At 31.5% G+C, this 22137-nt stretch overlaps 2 protein-coding genes across 2 annotated transcripts; both read left to right on the top strand.

Moving 5' to 3' along the window:
• The first annotated feature begins 1117 nt into the window (after positions 1-1117).
• LOC110639189 (ERBB-3 BINDING PROTEIN 1) lies at positions 1118-11014 on the top strand. The gene is made up of 10 exons (XM_021790028.2): positions 1118-1279; positions 1392-1513; positions 1760-1844; positions 1952-2101; positions 2204-2357; positions 9789-10004; positions 10105-10241; positions 10322-10413; positions 10515-10694; positions 10793-11014. The coding sequence occupies exons 2-10, from the start codon at positions 1423-1425 to the stop codon at positions 10873-10875; spliced, it is 1188 nt and encodes a 395-aa protein (XP_021645720.1). The 5' UTR covers positions 1118-1279; positions 1392-1422; the 3' UTR covers positions 10876-11014.
• Positions 11015-12738: 1724 nt separating this feature from the next.
• LOC110639190 (ran-binding protein 1 homolog b) lies at positions 12739-15403 on the top strand. Its single transcript, XM_021790029.2, has 4 exons — positions 12739-13008; positions 13152-13303; positions 13582-13707; positions 14829-15403. The coding sequence occupies exons 1-4, from the start codon at positions 12833-12835 to the stop codon at positions 15065-15067; spliced, it is 693 nt and encodes a 230-aa protein (XP_021645721.1). The 5' UTR covers positions 12739-12832; the 3' UTR covers positions 15068-15403.
• The last annotated feature ends 6734 nt before the right edge of the window (positions 15404-22137 follow it).

Raw genomic sequence — 22137 nt, 5'->3', positions numbered from 1 at the left:
GAAAATACTTTCAAAAACAAATTTGCATTTCCTAAAAGTGAAAAATTTCACTTTACTCCTTCTTGATCAAGAAAAGTTAAAAATAGAGACATTAAGAAGTTTAGATATTCATAAACTCATAACTTTTTTACTTTAACTCGAATTTTTGATCCGTTTGAACTGTTGAAAAGCTACTTTGATAAATTTTTCAATGAAAACACTTTCAAAAATAAAATTGCATTTCCCAAAAGTGAAAATTTCATTTTACTTCCCTTGATTAAGAAAAAGTTAAAAATAGAGACACTAACAAATTTAGAAACATCTAGAATTGAGCTATCATAACCAACCATTTAAGATTCACAAGATAAAAGAAAAATTTATATTATAGTATCTCATTGATATTTCCTTCAATTTCTTGCTCTCTTTCAATTTTGATTTGAAGTAATTTCTCAATTTTAAACTTGGGACTTATAATCTCAACATAAATACTTTCAAGGTAGATTAGTATTACACTAATTATTTATTATCATTAGACCCCTAGATCCAACAATATGTTTGTTAATTGCTATAAATTTATTAGGTATAAATTTTATTTGAATTCTATAGCAAATTTTATTTATTTGCTTTTAATTTTACTACTCAGGATAGTTTAAAAACAAGGACAAATAAATTTTAATTATGAATTATATGGAAATTTAATTAAATTTCATATTTTAAGTTATCTTATATTAAATATTTTTTTTAATAGATAAACACACCTACATATAAATTAATGACATAAATGAACTGTCGTTAAAATCGGATATTAAATCAAACTTGTGATAGAATTAAATCAAATACTATAGTAAAATTTAATTAAAAAAATGGTTAAAAAGATGAGAGAGAAAAAAAAGGATATATGAGTTTAAAATGATAATTTTTTTTTTAATTTAGAAATTTATTATTGTAGGCATAAAAAGATTTGTCAGAAACAAAATAAAAGTTAAGATTTTATAGTAATAAATTAAAGTTAAAAATGATTAACACGAGGCAAGACATATAATTCTCTATTTTTGTTTGCCCAAATGGAGTCGCCAAACAGGCCTTGTTAATTAGCCCAAAATAAATAAATAAACAAGTAAAACAAACCCACTGAGCCTGAGAAGGGAAAAAAAGGTTCCTATATAAGCAACGCTGGCATAAGGACTATAGCCCTAGCAGTCCAGTGAGCCACCTCGTCCTCATATACTCTGCTTTGCTTCACTCTATCTTATCTCTGCTAAACCCTAGCAGTTAACTTATACTCGCCGCCAAGTTTTCTGTGGGTTCTGCTTCTTCTCCGATCAAATTATTTCGTTTTCGGTATCGTTTTAGCCCTTTAATGCTCTATTGTTGCTTTTTAATTGACTCGAAGTCGTTTTCCTGGTGATTAGGAGTGTTGAAAGTTATCAAAGCTGTGAAACGATGTCGGACGATGAAAGAGAGGAGAAGGAGTTGGATCTCACTTCTCCTGAAGTAGTCACCAAATACAAGAGCGCGGCTGAGATCGTCAATAGTAATATCTCTATCTCTTAATGTACATGTATATAGATATTACTCATTCTGCAATCTGCATTATATGTGTGTACGTGTATGTGCAATTATACATTGGTTTTCTCTTTTCATGGTGCACAAATGTTGACTTTCTTTGATGTTTAGCCACTGTTAGTATTTTGAGCTAGTTTACTGGATACTTCTGTGTTCCATTGAATTGGGTTTCATTTGGCATCGAGTTTGCGCTGAAAGGTGAGAACTTTTACAGAGGCGTTGCAGTTGGTAGTATCAGAATGCAAACCGAAAGCTAAGATTGTTGACATTTGTGAGAAGGGAGATACATATATCAGGGAGTAAGCCCCAATCTATGCTAATGGGAGTATGCTTTTTACATAAATGGGTTTCTTTGGTATTGATTATAAGCAAAATATTTATGGGTCAGTGCTGTTTGTGTGTAAAGGCAAACAGGTAACATGTACAAGAATGTGAAGAAGAAAATTGAAAGAGGAGTTGCCTTTCCTACTTGCATTTCTGTAAACAACACTGTTTGTCATTTCTCTGCTCTTGCTAGCGATGAGACAGTGTTGGAAGAAGGCGATATGGTGAAGATGTAAGCCTATTCCTATATCCTATTATACAATTATGTTTATTTTATTGTATTAACTTTTCTTCTTGGTCAGCTATATAATTATGGGCTTCTATTGGGATGCAGTGATATGGGATGCCATATAGATGGGTTCATTGCTGTAGTGGCACACACCCATGTTCTTCAAGCAGGACCAGTTACTGGCAGGGCAGCTGATGTTATTGCAGCAGCAAATACTGCTGCTGAAGTTGCCTTAAGGCTTGTAAGGCCAGGAAAGAAGGTAATTTATTTGTATATATGGAAATAGCTCTCTCTCTCTCTCTCTCTCTCTCTCTCTCTCTCACTCACACACACACACACACACACACACACACACACACACACACACACACACAGCTTTTTGACCCATCTCTGTGCTGATTGTGGCGTCTTGTTTTATTTAATTTAAGATATCCTATTTAGTCAATTTTAAGTTCAATTTTGTGTTTTCATATTGCTAAGCATTGTTTCTTTTTTTTTTTTCCCCTCATGTCCAAACCTGTTTTTGGTATTTTAGTAAAATTTTAATTGTCTATGGAAGTTGCATTTGTTGTTGATGCATATGGTTGTGCTAGAGCACCAAATAGCTTTGGAATGGCTGTTTGCATGGTTTATATGCTGTACAACTTTTCTTATAATGCCAATAGGTAATGGTTCCTTTTCTCTCCCCCAAGATTGTCCCCTAAATGGTGAATAAGCATTTTTGATAAGCTATGGATTAACATCCAAATGGAGCATTTGTCATAGTTACTCTGACAGGGGAGTTTTCATGCACTCAAATCAAAGACTGCATGAACAATCCCTTCTCAACTCATTTTATCCTTTTTTTGGTTCTGAAGTTTTTCAATGCACTCAAGAACTGTGTGAATGATTCCTCCCCCTTGATGGACTAAAAAGTGTTGAAGAGTAGTTTGGGCTTCTGTTAATCATATAGCAAAACACTAGGAAGTTTAATATGTTAATAGGGCAATCAAAATGAGTTCTATACTTCCATTCCTCTTTATGCATATTAAAAATACAATTTTTTTTATATTAAAAATACAATATTAATGTTCACTAAATTCCTTTTTTTACTCTTCTTTCTTTGTTGTTTCATTTTGTGGCTTATTGGGTATTGGGCTACAAAATAAAGTCAGTCATTCCCAAAAAGTCCATTACATTTGGTTTTGGTAAGACGTGAACTTGAGATTTTCAAATTAGAATTTTGCAAATTCAAAGAATTTGAGAATTTGAAAATAGGCAACTTTGCCGAGGTGATCAATTGTTTGTTGATTTCCTCTTTTCCCTATTGCCAATATTATTTTTGCCATACTATGGCTTTTTAGGTTGTTACATCTTTTATTGGATTACCTATTGCTAGTATGTGCTGATATTTTTACAATCTCAACTCAACTAAACCTTTATCCCAAGAATTTGGAGTCGGCTATATGGATTCTCTTTCTCCATTCTAAACGATTTTTGGTTAAATCCTTGGAAATGTTTAATGCTTTTAGGTCATGTTGTATTATTCTCCTCCAAGTCAGTTTAGGTCTACCTCTTCTTTTCCTTCTATTCTCTAACCTAATGTGCTCTACTTGTCTAATTGGAGCCTCCGCATGTCTACGTTTCACATGACCAAACCACCTCAATCTCTCTTCTCTTAACTTATCCTCAATTGACACCACTCCTATCTTTTCTCTAATATTCTCATTACGGACTTTATCTAGTTTAGTATGATCACTCATCTACCTTAACATTCTCATCTCCGCAACTCTTATCTTAGACACATACGACTCCTTCAGTGTCCAACATTTACTACCATATAACATGGCCAGTCGTATGGCTGTACGGTAAAATTTTCCTTTTAACTTATTGGGAATCTTACGATCACATAAAACTCCCATGACACTTCTCCACTTCAATCATCCGGCTTTAATCCTATGACTAACATCCTCCTCACATCCCCTATGTATTTGAAAGATTGAGCCAAGATATTTAAAGTGATTACTTTGGGGCAGTACTACTCCATCTAAACGAACTCCTTCCCTATTACCAGTTCGACCTTCCCTATTACCAGTTCGACCTTCACTGAACTTGCAATGCATGTATTCTGTCTTTGTTCTACTTAATTTAAAACCCTTTAACTCTAAAGTACTTCTCCAAAGCTCTAGCTTTCTATCGACTCCTTCTCACGTCTCATCTATCAGAACTATATCTTTACAATCATCAAACAATAATTGAGTGTCTTTTGGTTTTGCATGGTGGCAAAATGATCATCAGATCTTTTTTTAATGCATATTTTATGTGCTCATATTTTGTTTTTATGTATGTTTATAAGCTTGAATGCGTGACAGAATGCTACTTTAAATGCGTACATCGAATTTTATTTTATTTTTTTTCAGATTATGCTTTTATTGGCATGCTCTACATGATGAAAACTATGATGTGCTAAGGATTAAGCTCCAGTGAAGCTTTTTAAGTCATAGTTACACTGATAGGCATGATTTTTCTTGTGTCTTTCCTCTCAGCATCTGTGTACTTTCCATTTTTCTTGTCATTAGCGGAGTCTCATGCATCATGGTCCTGCCATATCAATAGGTTGGTCAGGACCTTTTTGTCAAATATTTTGCTCCTCCCTCCATCAAATATTTCACTCTCTTTGAATTATGTACATATATTTCATATGATAGTAATTAGGGGTGTTCGGCTCTAGTTCGGTTTGGGTTTGCTTAGGAACTGGAACCAAACTGAATCGAAAATTTGGTACGGTTTCGGTTTGGTTCTTTGTTGTTTCGGTTCCGGTTCGGTTCTCGGTTCTTAAAACAACTTTATATAATTATTTTCGTAAAAAGTCATACTTGAAATAACATTTAGTTTTGAATTGAGTTATTAATACATAATATATCATATAATATAACTTTTAGATATATCTAAATTATATAATCTTTAATTATAAAGTGCATATATAATTTAGGATTAAATATATTATATATATGATAGTGTAAGTATATCATATGATATATATTTTAACTATTTATTAATCATATAATATTTAACTATAAGATACAAATATAATTAAGAATTAATATATATATATATATATATATTAATATAAGATAATAATATATTTATAATTAAGAATGATAAGGTAATTTAATATATTTTTAACTAAAATTATTAAGAAAATATAGAAAAATGAAATATAATATTAGGTTGTATTTAATTCATAATTTTATATACACACATAAGTATATATAATTATATTGAAAATATATAATACATCTAAAAAAAATATAGAAAAGCATATATGTAAATTCGGTTCTCGCTTCTGGTTCGATACGGTTCTGGTTGGGTTTTTAGTGAGGAACAAGAACCGAACTAAAATATCAAAATAAATTCAGTTCGGTATGGTTCTTCGGTTCGGTTCGGTTCGGTTCCCCCAAGAACCGTGCACAGCCCTAACAGTAATTAGTTGTTTTCACTTTTTAATTGTAATTGCTGCCCATTTTTAAAAGCTTTTAGAATTACTGTAGATTCTTGGCAAGTTATAATTTCCCTAAATAATGATTACTTTTTAAAGCCAAATTTCATGTGAGGCTTTTTGTCATAGTTATTGTGATAGGGCAACGCGCCAACTCTTCTTTTCATTGTTTCTATGTTTTGGTAAATGACAAGGTTGGATTATTCTTAGGTTTTGGTTAGGAAGGCAAAAAGTAACTTCACTATCAATTAATTTATGATTGAGTTGAAAATGTCTCCTTAGGGCCTATCTTGAGGGAAATTAGTATGGGGCTTTTGTGTACTAGTAGAAAGGCAACTTCGCCGAGGTGATCAGTGCAATATTGATTTCCTCCTTTCCCTGTTGCCTATATCATAAATGGCTGTGGTTGTTACTTGACACCAATCTATTAATTGTTGGTGTGTGTTCAATCAACTCTGGCCCAAATACCTTTCTGAGCAAGTTGTTTATTTACAATTACAAGTGTACTTGTAATGCAATTGAGTAGCAATCTGTGCATTTATAATCATAAGAGTATAGATTGCTACTCAACTATATGGTAAATATGTATTTATATACTGCATTTTTGGTTGAATTTTTGTTGTGTGGCACAAGTTTTGTTGCTTTAAAACTAGAACTCGGTTCTTTATCATGTATTGGGCTACAAAATAAAGGCAGTCATTCCCAAAAAGTCCATTACATTTGGTTCTGGTAAGACGTGAACTTGAGATTTTCAAATTAGAATTTTGCAAATTCAAAGAATTTGAGAATTTGAAAATAGGCAACTTTGCCGAGGTGATCAATTGTTTGTTGATTTCCTCTTTTCCCTGTTGCCAATATTATTTCTGCCATACTATGGCTTTTTAGGTTGTTACATCTTTTATTGGATTACCTATTGCTAGTATGTGCTGATATCTTTACAATCTCAACTCAACTCGACTAAGCTTTTATCCCAAGAATTTGTAGTTGGCTATATGGATTCTCTTTCTTCATTCTAAACGATTTTAGGTTAAATCCTCGGAAATGTAGGTCATGTTGTACTATTCTCCTCCAAGTCAGTTTAGGTCTACTTCTTCTTTTCTTTCTATCCTCTAACTTAATGTGCTCTACTTGTCTAATTGGAGCCTCCGTATGTCTACGTTTCACATGACCAAATCACCTCAATATCTTTTCTCTTAATTTATTCTCAATTGACACCACTTTTATCATTTCTCTAATACTCATTACGGACTTTATCTAGTCTAGTATGACCACTCATCTATCTTAACATTTTCATTTCCGCAACTCTTATCTTAGACACATACGACTCCTTCAGTGCCCAACACTCACTACCATATAACATTGCCGGTCGTATATGGCTGTACGGTAAAATTTTTCTTTTAACTTTTTGGGAATCTTGTGATCACATGAAACTCCCGTGGCACTTCTCCACTTCAACCATTCGGCTTTAATCTTATGACTAACATCCTCCTCACATCCCCCATGTATTTGAAGGATTGAGCCAAGATATTTAAAGTGATTACTTTGGGGCAGTACCACTCCATCCAAACGAACTCCTTTCCTATCATCAGTTTCGTTCTACTTAACTTAAAGCCCTTTAACTCTAGAGTACTTCTCCAAAACTCTAGCTTTCTATCGACTCCTTATCGCGTCTCATCTATCAAAACTATATCTTTACAATCATCAAACAATAATTGAGTGTCTTTTGGTTTTGCATGGTAGCAAAATGATCATCAGATCTTTTTTTAATGCATATTTTATGTGCTACTATTTCGTTTTTGTGTATGTTTATAAGCTTGAATGCGTGATAGAATGCTACTTTAAATGCGTACATTGAATTTTATTTTATTTTTTTCTAGATTATGCTTTTATTGGCATGCTCTACATGATGAAAACTATGATTTGTGCTAAGTATTAAGCTCCAGTGAAGCTTTTCAAGTCATAGTTACACTGATAGGCATGATTTTTCTTGTGTCTTTCCTCTCAGCATCTTTGTGTACTTTACATTTTTCTTGTCATTAGCGGAGTCTCATGCATCATGGTCCTGCCATATCAATAGGTTGGTCAGGACCTTTTTTGTCAAATATTTTGCTCCTCCCTCCATCAAATATTTCACTCTCTTTGAATTATGTACGTATATTTCATATGATAGTACTTAGGGGTGTTCGATTCTGGTTCGGGGTTTGCTTCGGAACCAGAACCAAACTGAAATTTTGGTACGGTCTTGGTTTGGTTCTTCGTTGTTTCGATTCCGGTTCGGTACGGTTCCGGTTCGGTTTTCGATTCTTAAAACAACTTTATGTAATTATTTTCTTAAAAAGTCATACTTGAAATAACATTTAGTTTTGAATTGAGTTAGTAATACATAATATATTATATAATATAACTTTTAGATATACCTAAATTATATAATCTTTAATTATAAGGTGTATATATAATTTAGGATTAAATATATTATATATATGATAGTATGAGTATATTATATAATATATATTTTAACTATTTATTAATCATATAATATTTAACTATAAGATACAAATATAATTAGGAATATATATATATATATATATATATATATATATATATATATATATATATATATATAAAAGATAATAGTATATTTATAATTAAAAATGATAAGGAAATTTAATGTATTTATAACTAAAATTATTAAGAAAATATAGAAAAATGAAATATAATATTAGGTTGTATTTAGTTCATAATTTTATGTACATACATAAGTATATGTAATTATATTGAAAATATATAATACATCTAAAAAAAATATAAAAAAGCATATATATAAATTCGGTTCTCGGTTCTGGTTCGGTACGGTTCTGGTTGGGTTTTTAGTGAGGAACCAGAACTAAATCAAAGTATCAAAATAAATTCAGTTCGGTATGGTTCTTCGGTTCGGTTTGGTTGCCCCAAGAACAGTAATTAGTTGTTTTCACTTTTTAATTGTAATTGCTGCTCATTTTTAAAAGCTTTTAGAATTACTGTAGATTCTTGGCAAGTTATAATTTCCCTAAATAATGATTACTTTTTAAAGCCAAATTTCATGTGAGGCTTTTTGTCATAGTTACTGTGATAGGGCAACGTGCCAACTCTTCTTTTCATTGTTTCTATGTTTTGGTAAATGACAGGGTTGGATTATTCTTAGGTTTTGGTTAGGAAGGCAAAAAGTAACTTCACTATCAATTAATTTATGATTGAGTTGAAAATGTCTCCTTAGGGCCTAGCTTGAGGGAAATTAGTATGGTGCTTTTGTGTACTAGTAGAAAGGCAACTTTGCTGAGGTGATCAGTGAAATATTGATTTCCTCCTTTCCCTGTTGCCTATATCATAAATGGCTGTGGTTGTTACTTGACACCAATCTATTTACTGTTGGTGTGTGTTCAATCAACTCTGGCCCAAATACCTTTTTGAGCAAGTTGTTTATTTACAATTACAAGTGTACTTGTAATGCAATTGAGTAGCAATCTGTGCATTTATAATCATAAGAGTATAGATTGCTACTCAACTATATGGTAAATATGTATTTTATATACTGCATTTTTGGTTGAATTTTTGTTGTGTGACACAAGTTTTGTTGCTTTAAAACTAGAACTCGGTTCTTTATCATGTTTGAACCTTGTACATATGCTACGTTGTTTGTGCATGTGTGGAAGTGCCGGACACAAATCTACTTCCAATTTTAAATATTCTTGATATGTTGTACGTAGTTTCTGCATATTTTTGGGGATTATACCCAAATAGCCATTTTCATGATTACAGGGAGGTGTGATGATTCCTTTTAACATAGGTAGTGGACTAGGTCAGCATACATTGTGTGCACAAAATCATGAAAAAGTGGACTGATTTGCTGATTGCTACAATGTTGTGCCCTCCCATGTGGCATTAGGAGAGAGTTTGCTGTGGAAGATTAGTTGTGGAGGATTTAGAGGCTTTTTAATTTTATCAGATTGTAGGAGGTTATGGAAGGGGTTCACATGGTTAATATTTTATTTGGGAAGATTTTCTCTGAAACTTGCTTCTCCCCCGCCCGCCCTCCCTCCTCCTCCTCCCAAACTAAACCCCAAAAAAAAAAAAAAGCCAACCAAATTCTTTATTTTTTCCCCCTTGCTTATAATTGGTCATTTCTCTTGATTTAAGATGTAATCAGTTTGTTCTTTGAATCTTCATTTATGGCAGAACAAAGATGTGACAGACGCAATTCAGAAGGTTGCTGCTGCTTATGACTGCAAAATCGTTGAAGGTGTTCTTAGCCACCAGCTAAAGCAGTTTGTGATAGATGGGAACAAAGTTATATTGAGCATCTCCAATCCAGATACACGAGTCGATGATGCAGAATTTGAGGAGAACGAAGTGTATGGAATAGACATAGTTACAAGCACAGGTGAAGGCAAGGTAATTGTGGAGTCAATAATGACACAACTCAGCATATTCTTGTAATTATCATGCTAAGTTGATCCTTAAATTTCTTTTGCATTGTTTTTGCACTTTGCAGCCTAAGCTGCTGGATGAAAAGCATACTACCATTTACAAGAGAGCTGTTGATAAGAATTATCACTTGAAGATGAAGGCTTCTAGATTTATTTTCAGTGAAATTAGTCAGAAATTTCCCATCATGCCATTCACTGCCAGGTTCACTTTTTACATCATTTTATTATCTTCTTTTTTTCATTCTTTGTCCTTGCATTCATGTTAATTTTCTATGTGAATAGATCCTTGGAAGAGAAAAGAGCTAGACTGGGATTGGTGGAATGTGTGAATCATGATCTTCTACAGCCATATCCTGTTCTTCACGAGAAGCCTGGTAAAACTTGCGTGTGAGGGAATTTTGTTGGAATTATTTGTTTTGGTGGAATAATAAGAGGTTTAGGCAGGACTATTTATGTTTAAACATTGGTGTTGCAGGTGATCTAGTTGCTCATATCAAATTCACAGTTTTGTTAATGCCAAATGGGTCAGACAGGATCACATCTCATCCTCTTCAGGAGTTGCAGCCCACCAAGACAATAGATGATCCTGAAATCAAGGCGTGGTTAGCTTTGGGTACAAAGACCAAGAAGAAAGGTGGTGGAAAGAAGAAGAAAGGTAATTGTAGATGAATGAATGAGCATACTTCTAACTCCCTCTCGGTATGTTTGCCTACTTGTTTCCGGAATCTAATGCCAATTTCTTGTATGGCACAGCTAAGAAGGGTGACAAAGCAGAGGAGTCGACAGAAGCTGAGCCTATGGATGCAACAACAAATGGGGCTGATGCCAAAGAATAAGGCTTAAATGTTTTCTGCCCTTCAATTTTTTCAGTTTTGGTACTTTGTTCACCTTGTATCTGGTTGGTTATGAAATGATTTTAATATAGTGTCTAGACATTGATTTTAATTGAATTTCCCTTCATATTGAATCTCAAAACCCTTCTTATATTTATCAATGAGATGCATAAGCTTGGGCTTTACTAAACATATTAGCAGACCTCCATGGTTGAATTTAAGATCATTTGCACCTTGACTCTCACCGATGGTGATGTTACTTCACAAGGCGATGTTACTCTGTAAGGATGAGCTTTTTAAGAAATAACAATGTACTCCAAGAGGATAGAAAGAGGGCTTGGGTTTGATTAAATTTTCGTTTAAGTAGCCGGATCTAGCCTTGTTCGATTAGGCTCTACAGTTTAATTATTATTGTCTTGTTGATCAGTGTCGATTTATCGTCCGGAAAACAAATGGGAGTAACTAATGAAATTTATAATTGAGAATTATAAGATAATTTAATTGATTTATAATTAAAATTATTAAAATTAGAGAAATAAAAATCATGTTAAGATATATATATATACATAATTACATTCAAAATCATGAAACTGTTTTTTTATTTTAATTTTTGTTTTATATGAATAAAATATAATTCTAATTTAATTTAAAATAAATTAAAAATAATAAAATAAATTTAACTCAATATAAATTTAATTAGTTTAATATAACTTTTCAATTCAATTCCGTCAACACGTCCTCTACTTACTCCGTTATACAAGTTAACAAGCAATCTTTTTTTAATCTTTATTTTTTTTATTATTTTATTATTATTGAACATGATTCATTTATATATTAAAATAAAAAATAAATATCTTTTATTTTTTCTTTTGTACTTCAATTATTAAATTTTCGTAATTATTTTCATATCTGACAATAATATATTACAAATATTGTTTTTTTAAAATGATTCCCTACAATTATATGTAATTTTTAAAATTACCTTAAAAGAAATGTAAAATATAAATGATGATAAAAAAAAGCAGAAAAAGCTTACATTAACAGAAAATAAGCCAGATCCAATTTTTATCAACCGTAACTTAATTTTAAAATTTGTTATCCTTTTGTCAAACTTTAAAGTTATAATATTTCTGATTGTATAAACTTTAACTTAAAATATGTTACATGACAATTTTTCAACTTGGTTTTATAAAAGTTTTTTTTTGCCAAAATTTCACTCTATTTTTCAATTAATTTAATACGTAATAATATCACATTATAAATTAAAATAGAAAATTTCTTATTAATGTAAAAAATATAAGGTAAATATGGAACGATTTATTGTATATCTCATTTATGTATTTAGTATGAAATTGTAAAGTCTGGCATTGCATGTAGTATGATCACTCAATACTTAATCTAGAAAAAAATATAATTTTTAAATTTTTAAAAAGAATTAATAAAAATAAAGTAGAGGTTATATGAGAGAATAATATAAAATTAATCTAATATTTTATTTTTTTATTTTTTTATTATATAATATAATATTATTATGTATTTAATTAATCAGAAATGTGATGAAATTCTGATACTTGATATTTTTATATAATGTTTGTTTAAATTAAGAAATTTTATAGCAATATAATGAAAATGAACGGAAGTGTAACAAAAACTCGTGGGAATGTAAAAAAATTTAACCCCAAAAGCAGCTAACTGAAAATTGACGGTTAGTAAAAGCGGTAAAAGTTTGTCATCCTATTTTCCTCAGCTTTCGCAGGAGAATACTCAAACTCAGCAAATTATCTTTACACCTGTCACGCTCTGTGCATGTTGGGTCCACCATCTACGCAGCACTGCCTTTTTCTTTATCATTGTTAATAAGTGTTGCTATCTGAGCAATAAAATCCCTAACCCTCCCAGTCTCCCAGTCTCAGTTCTCTCTCTCTTCAAGTTTCGGCGAGAAAGGTATATAAAGCGAGGGATGGCGAGTACTGCTACTACGAGCGATCCAGAGCACAATACCAAAGACAGAGACGAGGAAGCGAACGCACCAGCCGCCGATGATGAGGACACCGGAGCTCAGGTTGCCCCCATCGTCAAGCTAGAAGAGGTCGCTGTTACTACCGGCGAGGAGGAGGAAGATCCCATCCTCGATCTGTATGGAATTTCTTTTGCTTACACTTTTTCTAGGGTTTTTCCTTTTCGTTTGTTGCCAAAAAATAATTTATTTACAGTTCCGTGCTTTCTGTTCTAATGTTTATGAAATAGTATTAAATGTAATTTTTTTGTTTTAATTAAAGGAAAGCGAAGCTGTATAGATTTGATAAGGAAGGGAATCAGTGGAAGGAGAGAGGAGTTGGAAATGTGAAGCTGCTGAAGCACAAGGAATCTGGCAAGGTTCGCCTTGTCATGCGCCAATCTAAGACTCTCAAGATCTGCGCTAATCATCTAGGTCTCTCTCTCTCTCTCTCTCTCTCTCTCTCTCTCTCTCTCTCCTTGCAATTGTCGCTTTCTTTGATTACTGAGAAAGATATCAATCGCAGCAAAATCTCAAGTATCGTTGAGACTATTGTTTCTTTAATTTAAGCTAATACTGCTAAGATGATCCTCGTATTACAGCTATCAACTGTTTTACCATCATGGTATGGTTGTTTTTTTTTTAATTGGAATGAAGCTCAGTGATCTAGTGTTCACTCTCTCCTTTGATTTTTGTATGTGTTAACTTTTCAGTTGGGCCTTCAATCAATGTCCAAGAGCATCATGGAAATGATAAATCATGTGTGTGGCATGCTGCTGATTTTGCTGATGGGGAATTGAAGGATGAGCTCTTCTGTATCAGATTTGCTTCTGTTGAGAGTATGTATTCTCAAATCAGTTCTTTATTTGCCACTGCTTCTAAATATTGGTTTTGTTCTGAATTGTGATATCTGCTATCATTTTATATTGTTGTTTTGAATGTATTTAATCTTCCTTTTTTTTTTTCTTCAAATATGATTTTCACCAAGAGAATTCTGGGTTTGTGTTATTTATGTATAGGAAACTTTTTATCCACTTAGCATTGCTGAGATTGCTGGATAGTGATGAGTTCCTAATGATTTGGAGAGAGATGCTATGTAATGAAAATATCATCATAAATTGTTGATCTTTTACATCGGATCAATGACTATACCTATGTTTTCCTTGCCAAGTATCCATCTTAGATTGTCAAGTGGTTGTGTGTCTCCTCTCTGTGTGCATGTGTGTTTATATACTTTAGTTTAGCTGTCAGTGTATTATAATTTTGGCACCACATACATACGAAAGATACAATTTACTGCTGTATTTTCTTTCTTAATAATGATACAACTTGTTCCAGCCCTATTTGGGCGTGGAGAGAATGAAGCTAAATAATCATGAGTCAACTAATTTTTCTCATTCTGGCTTTAGTTTTGTGAACATGATATTGCATGCGACAGACTATGTGCTCTTCATATTGCTAATGTTCTAGTTTATTCTGTTTGATACTTTGTATGTATGTCCATTGTGATGTGGTATTGTTAAATATAAAAGTGTGGAGAAAGATATGTATGATTGTGAATATACCGACAATAACATGCTAGGTGGGGAATTGTTGGTTCCTGTGTTTGTTTATTTGGATGAAAAATTCCAAATGATGGAACTCTGAAAGCTTGTTATTTATGCTAGCTATTGTGATCAGCTTAGTAGTAGTTTTCCTGATTGTATTTTATTTCTTGTTTGGTAATTTCCAGTATAAGAGAATACTGCAATGAGTGTTCATTTGCTGTATATGTATCAGATGAGAAGATGCAATCACTTTCTCATTGGTTTGGCTTACACTTTTGTCCTGAGACTGATAGATCTTTTATGTTCCTGTTGAGATTTATTCTGTTGCATAACTACTCTGTCTCATATTGTGCAATTGGATTTTGGAGTATCGGTTTCTAATCTCTCTCATGACTGATTTCATAATGTATTAGATTGCAAAACCTTCATGGAGACGGTCCAAGAGGTGGCTGAAACTCAAGGTAAAAAAGAAGAAAGTAAAGAGGCTGCAGATGCTGCTGGATTACTTGAGAAGTTGAGCGTTGTGGATGGTAAAACCGAGGGGAAAGAAAAGGAAGAGGCACCTGTTGAAGCGAAGGAGCGCAGTGAAGCTGAAGGTGAAAAAGCAAAAGCAGAGGCAAAAAAAGAAGATGAACCAGCATCATCAGCATAGACATGAAAGGATCTTAGTCCGTTTTGATGCAGTTTGCTATCAGCATAGACTTGGTTTCCTTATTCCGTTCTGATGGAGGTTTCTATCATCATAGTCTTTTGGTTTTGAGTGTTTAGTGGATGCTATTTTTCCCACAGGTTTGGGATTGTTGGTATACTTACCCGGTTTATCAAATTGTTTTGGAACCGGTGGATGGCTTTGATTTCTATTTCGGTCATTTTGGGGTTGTAATTCATCAGTGTCAGTCTTGGATCCTAGTTCTTGGTAAAAATTAGGGCAAGTATAGCATGGGAGAGTGCTTGCAAGGTTGACAATTTAAACTTTTATCTTTCTTTCCGATTCAGATCCATCCCCCTCTCCCTCCCCCTTCTCTTCTCTTTTACTAATTGAATTAGTTTGGTTAATCGGTCATATTGAATCACGAGTCATATCGGATCATACTGGATCGTTTCTTTATCAAATTCAAATGGATTTGAGAACTAATTTATTGATTCAATTGGCTAATTTGATTCGAATTTAACCGTGCCTGACTCGTATTTTTCTGGGGAATAAAATGAAAGGTATTGTATGATTTGGTTTGTTGAAAGAAGAAAGTGGATTAATGATGCGTAGAAAGGATGTTCTTGGAAAGAGTAGATTTTATGTAGGTAAAAAGTATGGGATGATTTAAAAAAAAAATTAAATAAATTTTTAAAATTTTTAAAATAGGTTAAATAAGTCATTTTATCATTTTAGATGTAAATAAATTTTTTAACTCTTAAAAATAGTTAACATAAAAATTGTTTAATGCACATGGTTCTTATCAATAATTTTATGTATTTAATTAGTAATATTTTGATAAGTATTTGCTGCTCTTTGATAAAATTGATGAGTTTTTTTTTGTTAAATATTTCAACAAGCATTTTTATAAATTCATCCTTTTTGTCATAATTTCTATAGAAAAGCTTATTGAATAATTTAATAAAAAGTAACTTATCAATCTGTTTTAGACTCACGGTGATATTGCAACATAAAATTGCTGATGAGAATTTCATATATTAAAAAATTTTTATCCACTATTTTAACTAAATTTATAGTGCTTTTATCTATTTCTAAAAGTTAAAAAACTTATTTGTTTTCAAAAGTTTATTTAATTTATTTTAAAAAAAAATTTAAAAGAATTATTTGATTTTTTTTTTCTAAAAGTTAAAGAGTTTAATTATACTCCAAAACTATTTTAATAAAATTCTAATAATCAAATTGTATACATTTTTATCATCATGGGCCATTTTGAAAATCAAAATCATAAGTTGACATTTTTAATTATATTATAAATTAAAAAAACCTCGCAAAATTTTGATGGTAAAGAGAGTTTATTGAAAATTTCTCCGCAAATAAATAAAGTTTTAAAAAGTTCACTTGTGATCATTTTAACTCTAATTTGCTTATGACAATTCTAAATAAAAATTTTAAAAGTATCAAATACATTAATTACAAATTTAAAAGCAAATTTAATGGTATTTATTATATCAAATAATGTTTATGTCTTTTTATTAAGTAAACGACCCAAATTTTACAAAAGCCTAGGCTATTTATCTGTGAGAAATAATTTTTTTATTTTTTATTTTCTAAAAAAATTTTCATTTTCATTTTTCATGGAAAAAAAAGAAAAATATAAAAAAATGTTTAAGTCCCAATAATAGAAAATAGCTTTTTAATTCACAAAATTAAAAACATTATTCATATCTTTCATAATTAAAAGAAATATTTATCACTATAAAATATATTTAAAATTCAATTTATTAATAAAATTATTTTAGTATGTGCTATTCATTTATTCTATAATATATAATTAATTTTGTTATCATTATAAATAAATATTTTCTCAAATAATTATTCAATTTTAATTATGAAAAATTATAATATTATTTTGATTATAGAAAAAGTAATTGTTTTTCATTTGAAAAATAGTTGAAAATTATGATTTTTTTAAAGGAAAACAATGAAAAGTAACTTAACTAAATCTTAATTAAATTTTGAAAAATTGAAAAATTGGTTTTCCAATTCTGAGCTCTGACACCTACAAGCAAACATTGCAATTCGGCATTATCAAAGTACCCATTATTACAACTAGGAAGTATAGTAAATGGCACTTATGGACTTAAAAGAACTACACTCCGAAAGCTAGCCATTAGGGCTAGAAAATTCAAGTCTATATATGCCCCACCCTAATCAAACTAATGGACAACTATCAGCAATTTAAATAATAAAAAAGCTTCTTGAATCAAGTTGATTCACAATTAATGTAGTTCATAGGGTTTCTAACAAATGAAATACTCTCAAGTAGGTTTGGAAACAAAGTGAGAAGTTTTTCCCTTCATTGCACTCTCCTCCCTCCTTTTACAGTTTTTCTCCATTTTCTTTTATTATTTTTGGTTTTTGAGCAAATAACATCACTATTATGTTTTCATTTCCAATATCTTTTTGGATGAATCGTTGTAAATGAAAAGTTAAATATCAACTTTCTTATACATGTTTTTTTCTTGCACATATTGAAGAGAACACACTTTGAACAAAAATATTCATATGTTTTGTCTTAATATATCCTAAGAGTGCTTTATTCATCATTTATAAGTGGAAACTTGAATTTGTCAGAGTAGCTAGCCAAGGGAATGATATGTTTTCATACTTCAATTATATATAAAAATTGAAGGATAATATTAACTAATTTAGGATATATATATATATATATATATATATATATATATATATATATATATATATATATATATGTAAAAGAGGCTTATATATATAGAGAGGCTTATATAGTAGTTATGAGCATAGTATATTATATGTGTCTCAACAATATTTCGTAAGTATATAATATTTCAAGTATTAAATTTAATATGCATTGATAAGATAATTAATAAGGATGGCGATAGATAAGGTACCTGTAAAAATCATTCTACTCGAACATGAACTCAATTAATATTCTCAATATCTAAACCCAATTAAAATTTATTCCAAGTTACCATAACCCATCACAAACCTGATTATTATTACCTGAAAAATATCTGAACTCATTTAATTTTATATATTTTTATTAATAAACTACATAAAAAAAATATTTTTTTATTAATAATTTATTTTTTAAAATTTAATAATTCCATAAAATAATTAAATTATATTTTTTAAAATAAAAAGTGTAAAAACTATTATAAAAAACATATATTTTATATTTAATTTGTTATTTATGTAAACGGATTGAAGTGATGGATACCCAACATACAAAACTCGAACCGACTTGCACCGGTCATGAGTATTATTACTCAAATCCGAACCTGTCCCAAACCTGATTATATATTACCCAAACATGTGCTATTAGGATTCGGTCTAGTTGAGTACTCGTAAATACCCGACTTGCTACTATCATAAATAATTAAGACCTATACAGTGCTTTATGTCTTTATGAATATGTAATTAAGTCTTACATAATATTTTAAACATTTATAATTTATATGATTTAAAGAATAATGATATATTGATAAGATAATTAATGCTTATATAGTACTTATGAGTATATAATATAACCAATTTAAACTATTATGACACGTTGATAAAATAATTAAGGTTTACATAATATTTATGAGTGTGTAACTTACTATTATATAGTATTTTAAAAGTATATAATATGTCAGATTTAATAAATAATGATACATTAATAAGATAACTAAGGCTTATAGGCTTACTTATAAGTATATAGTATAACTGATTTAAACTATAATAAAATATTGCTAAAAGAAATTAATTTTTATATAGTATTTTATAAGTATATAATATATCATGTATTGAACCTAATGACATATTGAAAAGATAATTAAGACTTATATAATACTTTATGAGTCTGTAATTAAGTCTTATATAGTATTTAAAGTAACATATATGATTTACGAAACAATAATACATTGACAAGATAATTAAGGTTTATATAATACTATGAGTATATAGTATAGCCGGTTTAAACTATAATGACACATTGATAAGATAATTAAAGCCTATATAGCACTTTATGAGTGTGTAATTAAGTCTTACGTAGTATTTTAAAAATATATAACATATCTGATTTAAAAAATAATGAGTATATATAATAGTCTATAAATATATATTTAACACCTAATAATACGTTACAAAATTATTTTATATTGAGAGTATGTGTAAATACATAATATATATTATTTAAAACATAATGATGCATATATAAAATAAATAATACTTATATAATAATCTACAAGTATATCTTTAATACCTACTTACACATTGCTAAGATTAATAAGGTTTATTTCATGAATATGTAATAAGTATATATTACATAGTATTTAAAGCTTAGTGATACATATATTATATATAAGATAAATTAAATAATCCTTATATTGTCAAGACCCAACCTATGAGCCGGACCGGCACTAGGACCTGAGCCAGCCTAAAGCCCCCGAAGCCCGTAGTAAGCCTAACTATTCATCAACCCAACTCTAAAGCCCATTTGGGCACAATTTCAAGAATTCAACCGAACAGAGTCCGGCCATAAAATGGACCTTTTAATGGGGAGTTTTTGACTCACTCGACCTGTAAACACAATATATAATCAATTGGGGAGCTCAGCTCACCCTCCACATACTCAAATGTCACAAAAATAAATGGCAGCTCAGCTCCCTCATCCATTCTAACATACATGCATATAATAAGTTTACAGGTTCAACATGGTCATTATATTACAGATCCAAATCAAATAAATATTTCTAACACATGCGAAAATTCTAGGAGTTAATAGAATTATACAAATATTAATAAACGACCTGCGAAGAAGAAAAGCAGGTTAACCACAACAAATATCCTCCTGTAGCCTGGAAAAAATAATGAACAGGAGTGAGCGCTCAACTCAGAGAGTAAAAATATCAATTTTAACCATAATCTCTATAGCTATTTAAAGCTAATGCACCCTGTGAAGTGAAATGCAACATCGTCATAATTTTCATATAAATCACATAAAAAAGGCAATTTGGAGTACTCACACACCCTATAATGTCAAACAATATATATATAGGAGCTGATCCCCTATACAGCCCTCTTAATCCAACCTGTGCCAGCGAAGAACTCAAGCCGGACTTTCACTTAATAAACCAAATTGGGGTCCCAGTGAAAAACTCAAGCCACACCCTGAAGGATCGGGTCCCAGCGACGATCTCAAGCCGTGTCTACTCGTCCTGTTCATAGCCAACACCACACCACACGCACGCCAACTCACGCACACTGCTCCAAATTACCACAACAACATCCATGGCACTTTAACAGTTGTGAATGCAATATAAAACGTGCCTAGAGTTTAACTACGTAGATATATACATATAAGTGATGCATGGACTTACTTGAACAAATAATAATATCGAAATTATAATTAAAATTAATATTTTACTCACAGACTCAACTGAAGTCACTGTGGAAACTGGGCAGAGGAGGAAGGCTGTCCCAGCTCACCTGACAATTTTATTATAATTATTTAGTATAATTGACTCAATACAAACCAAGAAAAAGACCAAAGATGTCCTAAGTTGTGCCTAAAATCCGGCAGAGTCTCCCATATGCCTAGGACTTACCCAACCTGCAAAAGGGCTTAAAACACACTTCTATATCCACAAACCATACACCCACAACTCAATCACATCACACAGCCCCTCCTGGGCCCATCCAAATAGTCATCAATCACAATATGTCAAATTACAGTTTAGTCCTTATAATTCACCTTTTTTGCAAAAACTACACAAATAAGCTCTAAAAATTCTAAAACGTTGCCCCGCTGTCCTTAGCAATATTACTAAGCTATTGCAAAAAGAATCATAATTTTCTGAGCTACCATGAATATTTTATAGATTTTTAATCTCATTCAAGCACTAGAAAATTAAGAAAAAGTGAGGTTCGGGTTTACCTATGCCTATTCCGATCTCGGAAACGTGCTTGACACATCTGACAATGGTGGGGTAGCCAAAATCTCGATCTAATTCCAAGACCTTTTCGGTAGCCGGTCTGTCTGGTCGAAAATTCACAGACCTAGGCAACCGTCGAATTTCCGTGAATTGAAGGTACTTACATGAAGCCTACAATACGGGGGTTCGTATATAATTTTTTATGAAATTTTCTAAACTCATTTAATGTTCGAAAAAACACTACGAAGTTTTATGGAACCCACAGAAAAACGATATCGAAAAATTTTGAAATTTATATTGCCGCAAAGCTCTCGACAAGTGGAGCACTCTGGTACTCTCAGTTTTCTCGTGGGGTTCACGGTTTGTAAGAAATCTAGCCCAAAAATTAAAATGGGCTAAAATTTTTCGGACAAAAATTGGGCAAACCGCTCAATGGATTTTGGTGTTCTTGGTGTCTATGAAAAGCTCTCGAGGTGTAAATGGTGTTTGACACAAGATCCGACCCAATCGGTGGCCGAATCGGCCAGATTTTGGCTGGGAATCTAAAGCGGTGCGCTGTGCGTCGGGTGGTTTTCGCGCGCGCTTTCCCAGCGTTCCAGGCAGCGGCCGGCGAGGTGGCAGGCCGGCAAGGTGGGGAGGCTGGGGCGGTGGCTGGCCAGCGTGGGGAGGAGGGAGGAGAGAGAAAATGGGGGAGAGAGGAAGAAGGGTCGGGACGCGCGGGGAAGAGAAGAAAAGAAGGAGGGAGGTCGGTCCGATTCGAACGGTCCGATCCGGTCCGGTTCGATTTGACCAGTTCGATTCAGGATACAAAATTTTAAATTTTTACTCTACCTTGGGATAAAAACGAGGCCCAAAAATTTTGAAAAAAATTCTAGAAAACTCAGAAAAATTCTTAGAATCCAAATATATTTTTAGTTTTGCCACGTGGTCTTTAAATTAATTTTTAAAAATCATCAAAGTTTTATATTTTCGGGGAATCAAACCCGATTTCTAATATTCAAATAATTTCCTAAAATTTAAATAAAATAAAATATTAATATTTACTCATAAAATAATAAATTTAAAATTAGGAGTGTTGCATTCTTCCCCCCTTACAGAAAATTCGCCCTCAAA

This window comes from Hevea brasiliensis, chromosome 5 (assembly GCF_030052815.1).
Source record: "Hevea brasiliensis isolate MT/VB/25A 57/8 chromosome 5, ASM3005281v1, whole genome shotgun sequence".
In the NCBI taxonomy this organism is placed as follows: domain Eukaryota; kingdom Viridiplantae; phylum Streptophyta; class Magnoliopsida; order Malpighiales; family Euphorbiaceae; genus Hevea; species Hevea brasiliensis.
This window is presented reverse-complemented; position numbering and strand designations above follow the sequence as displayed.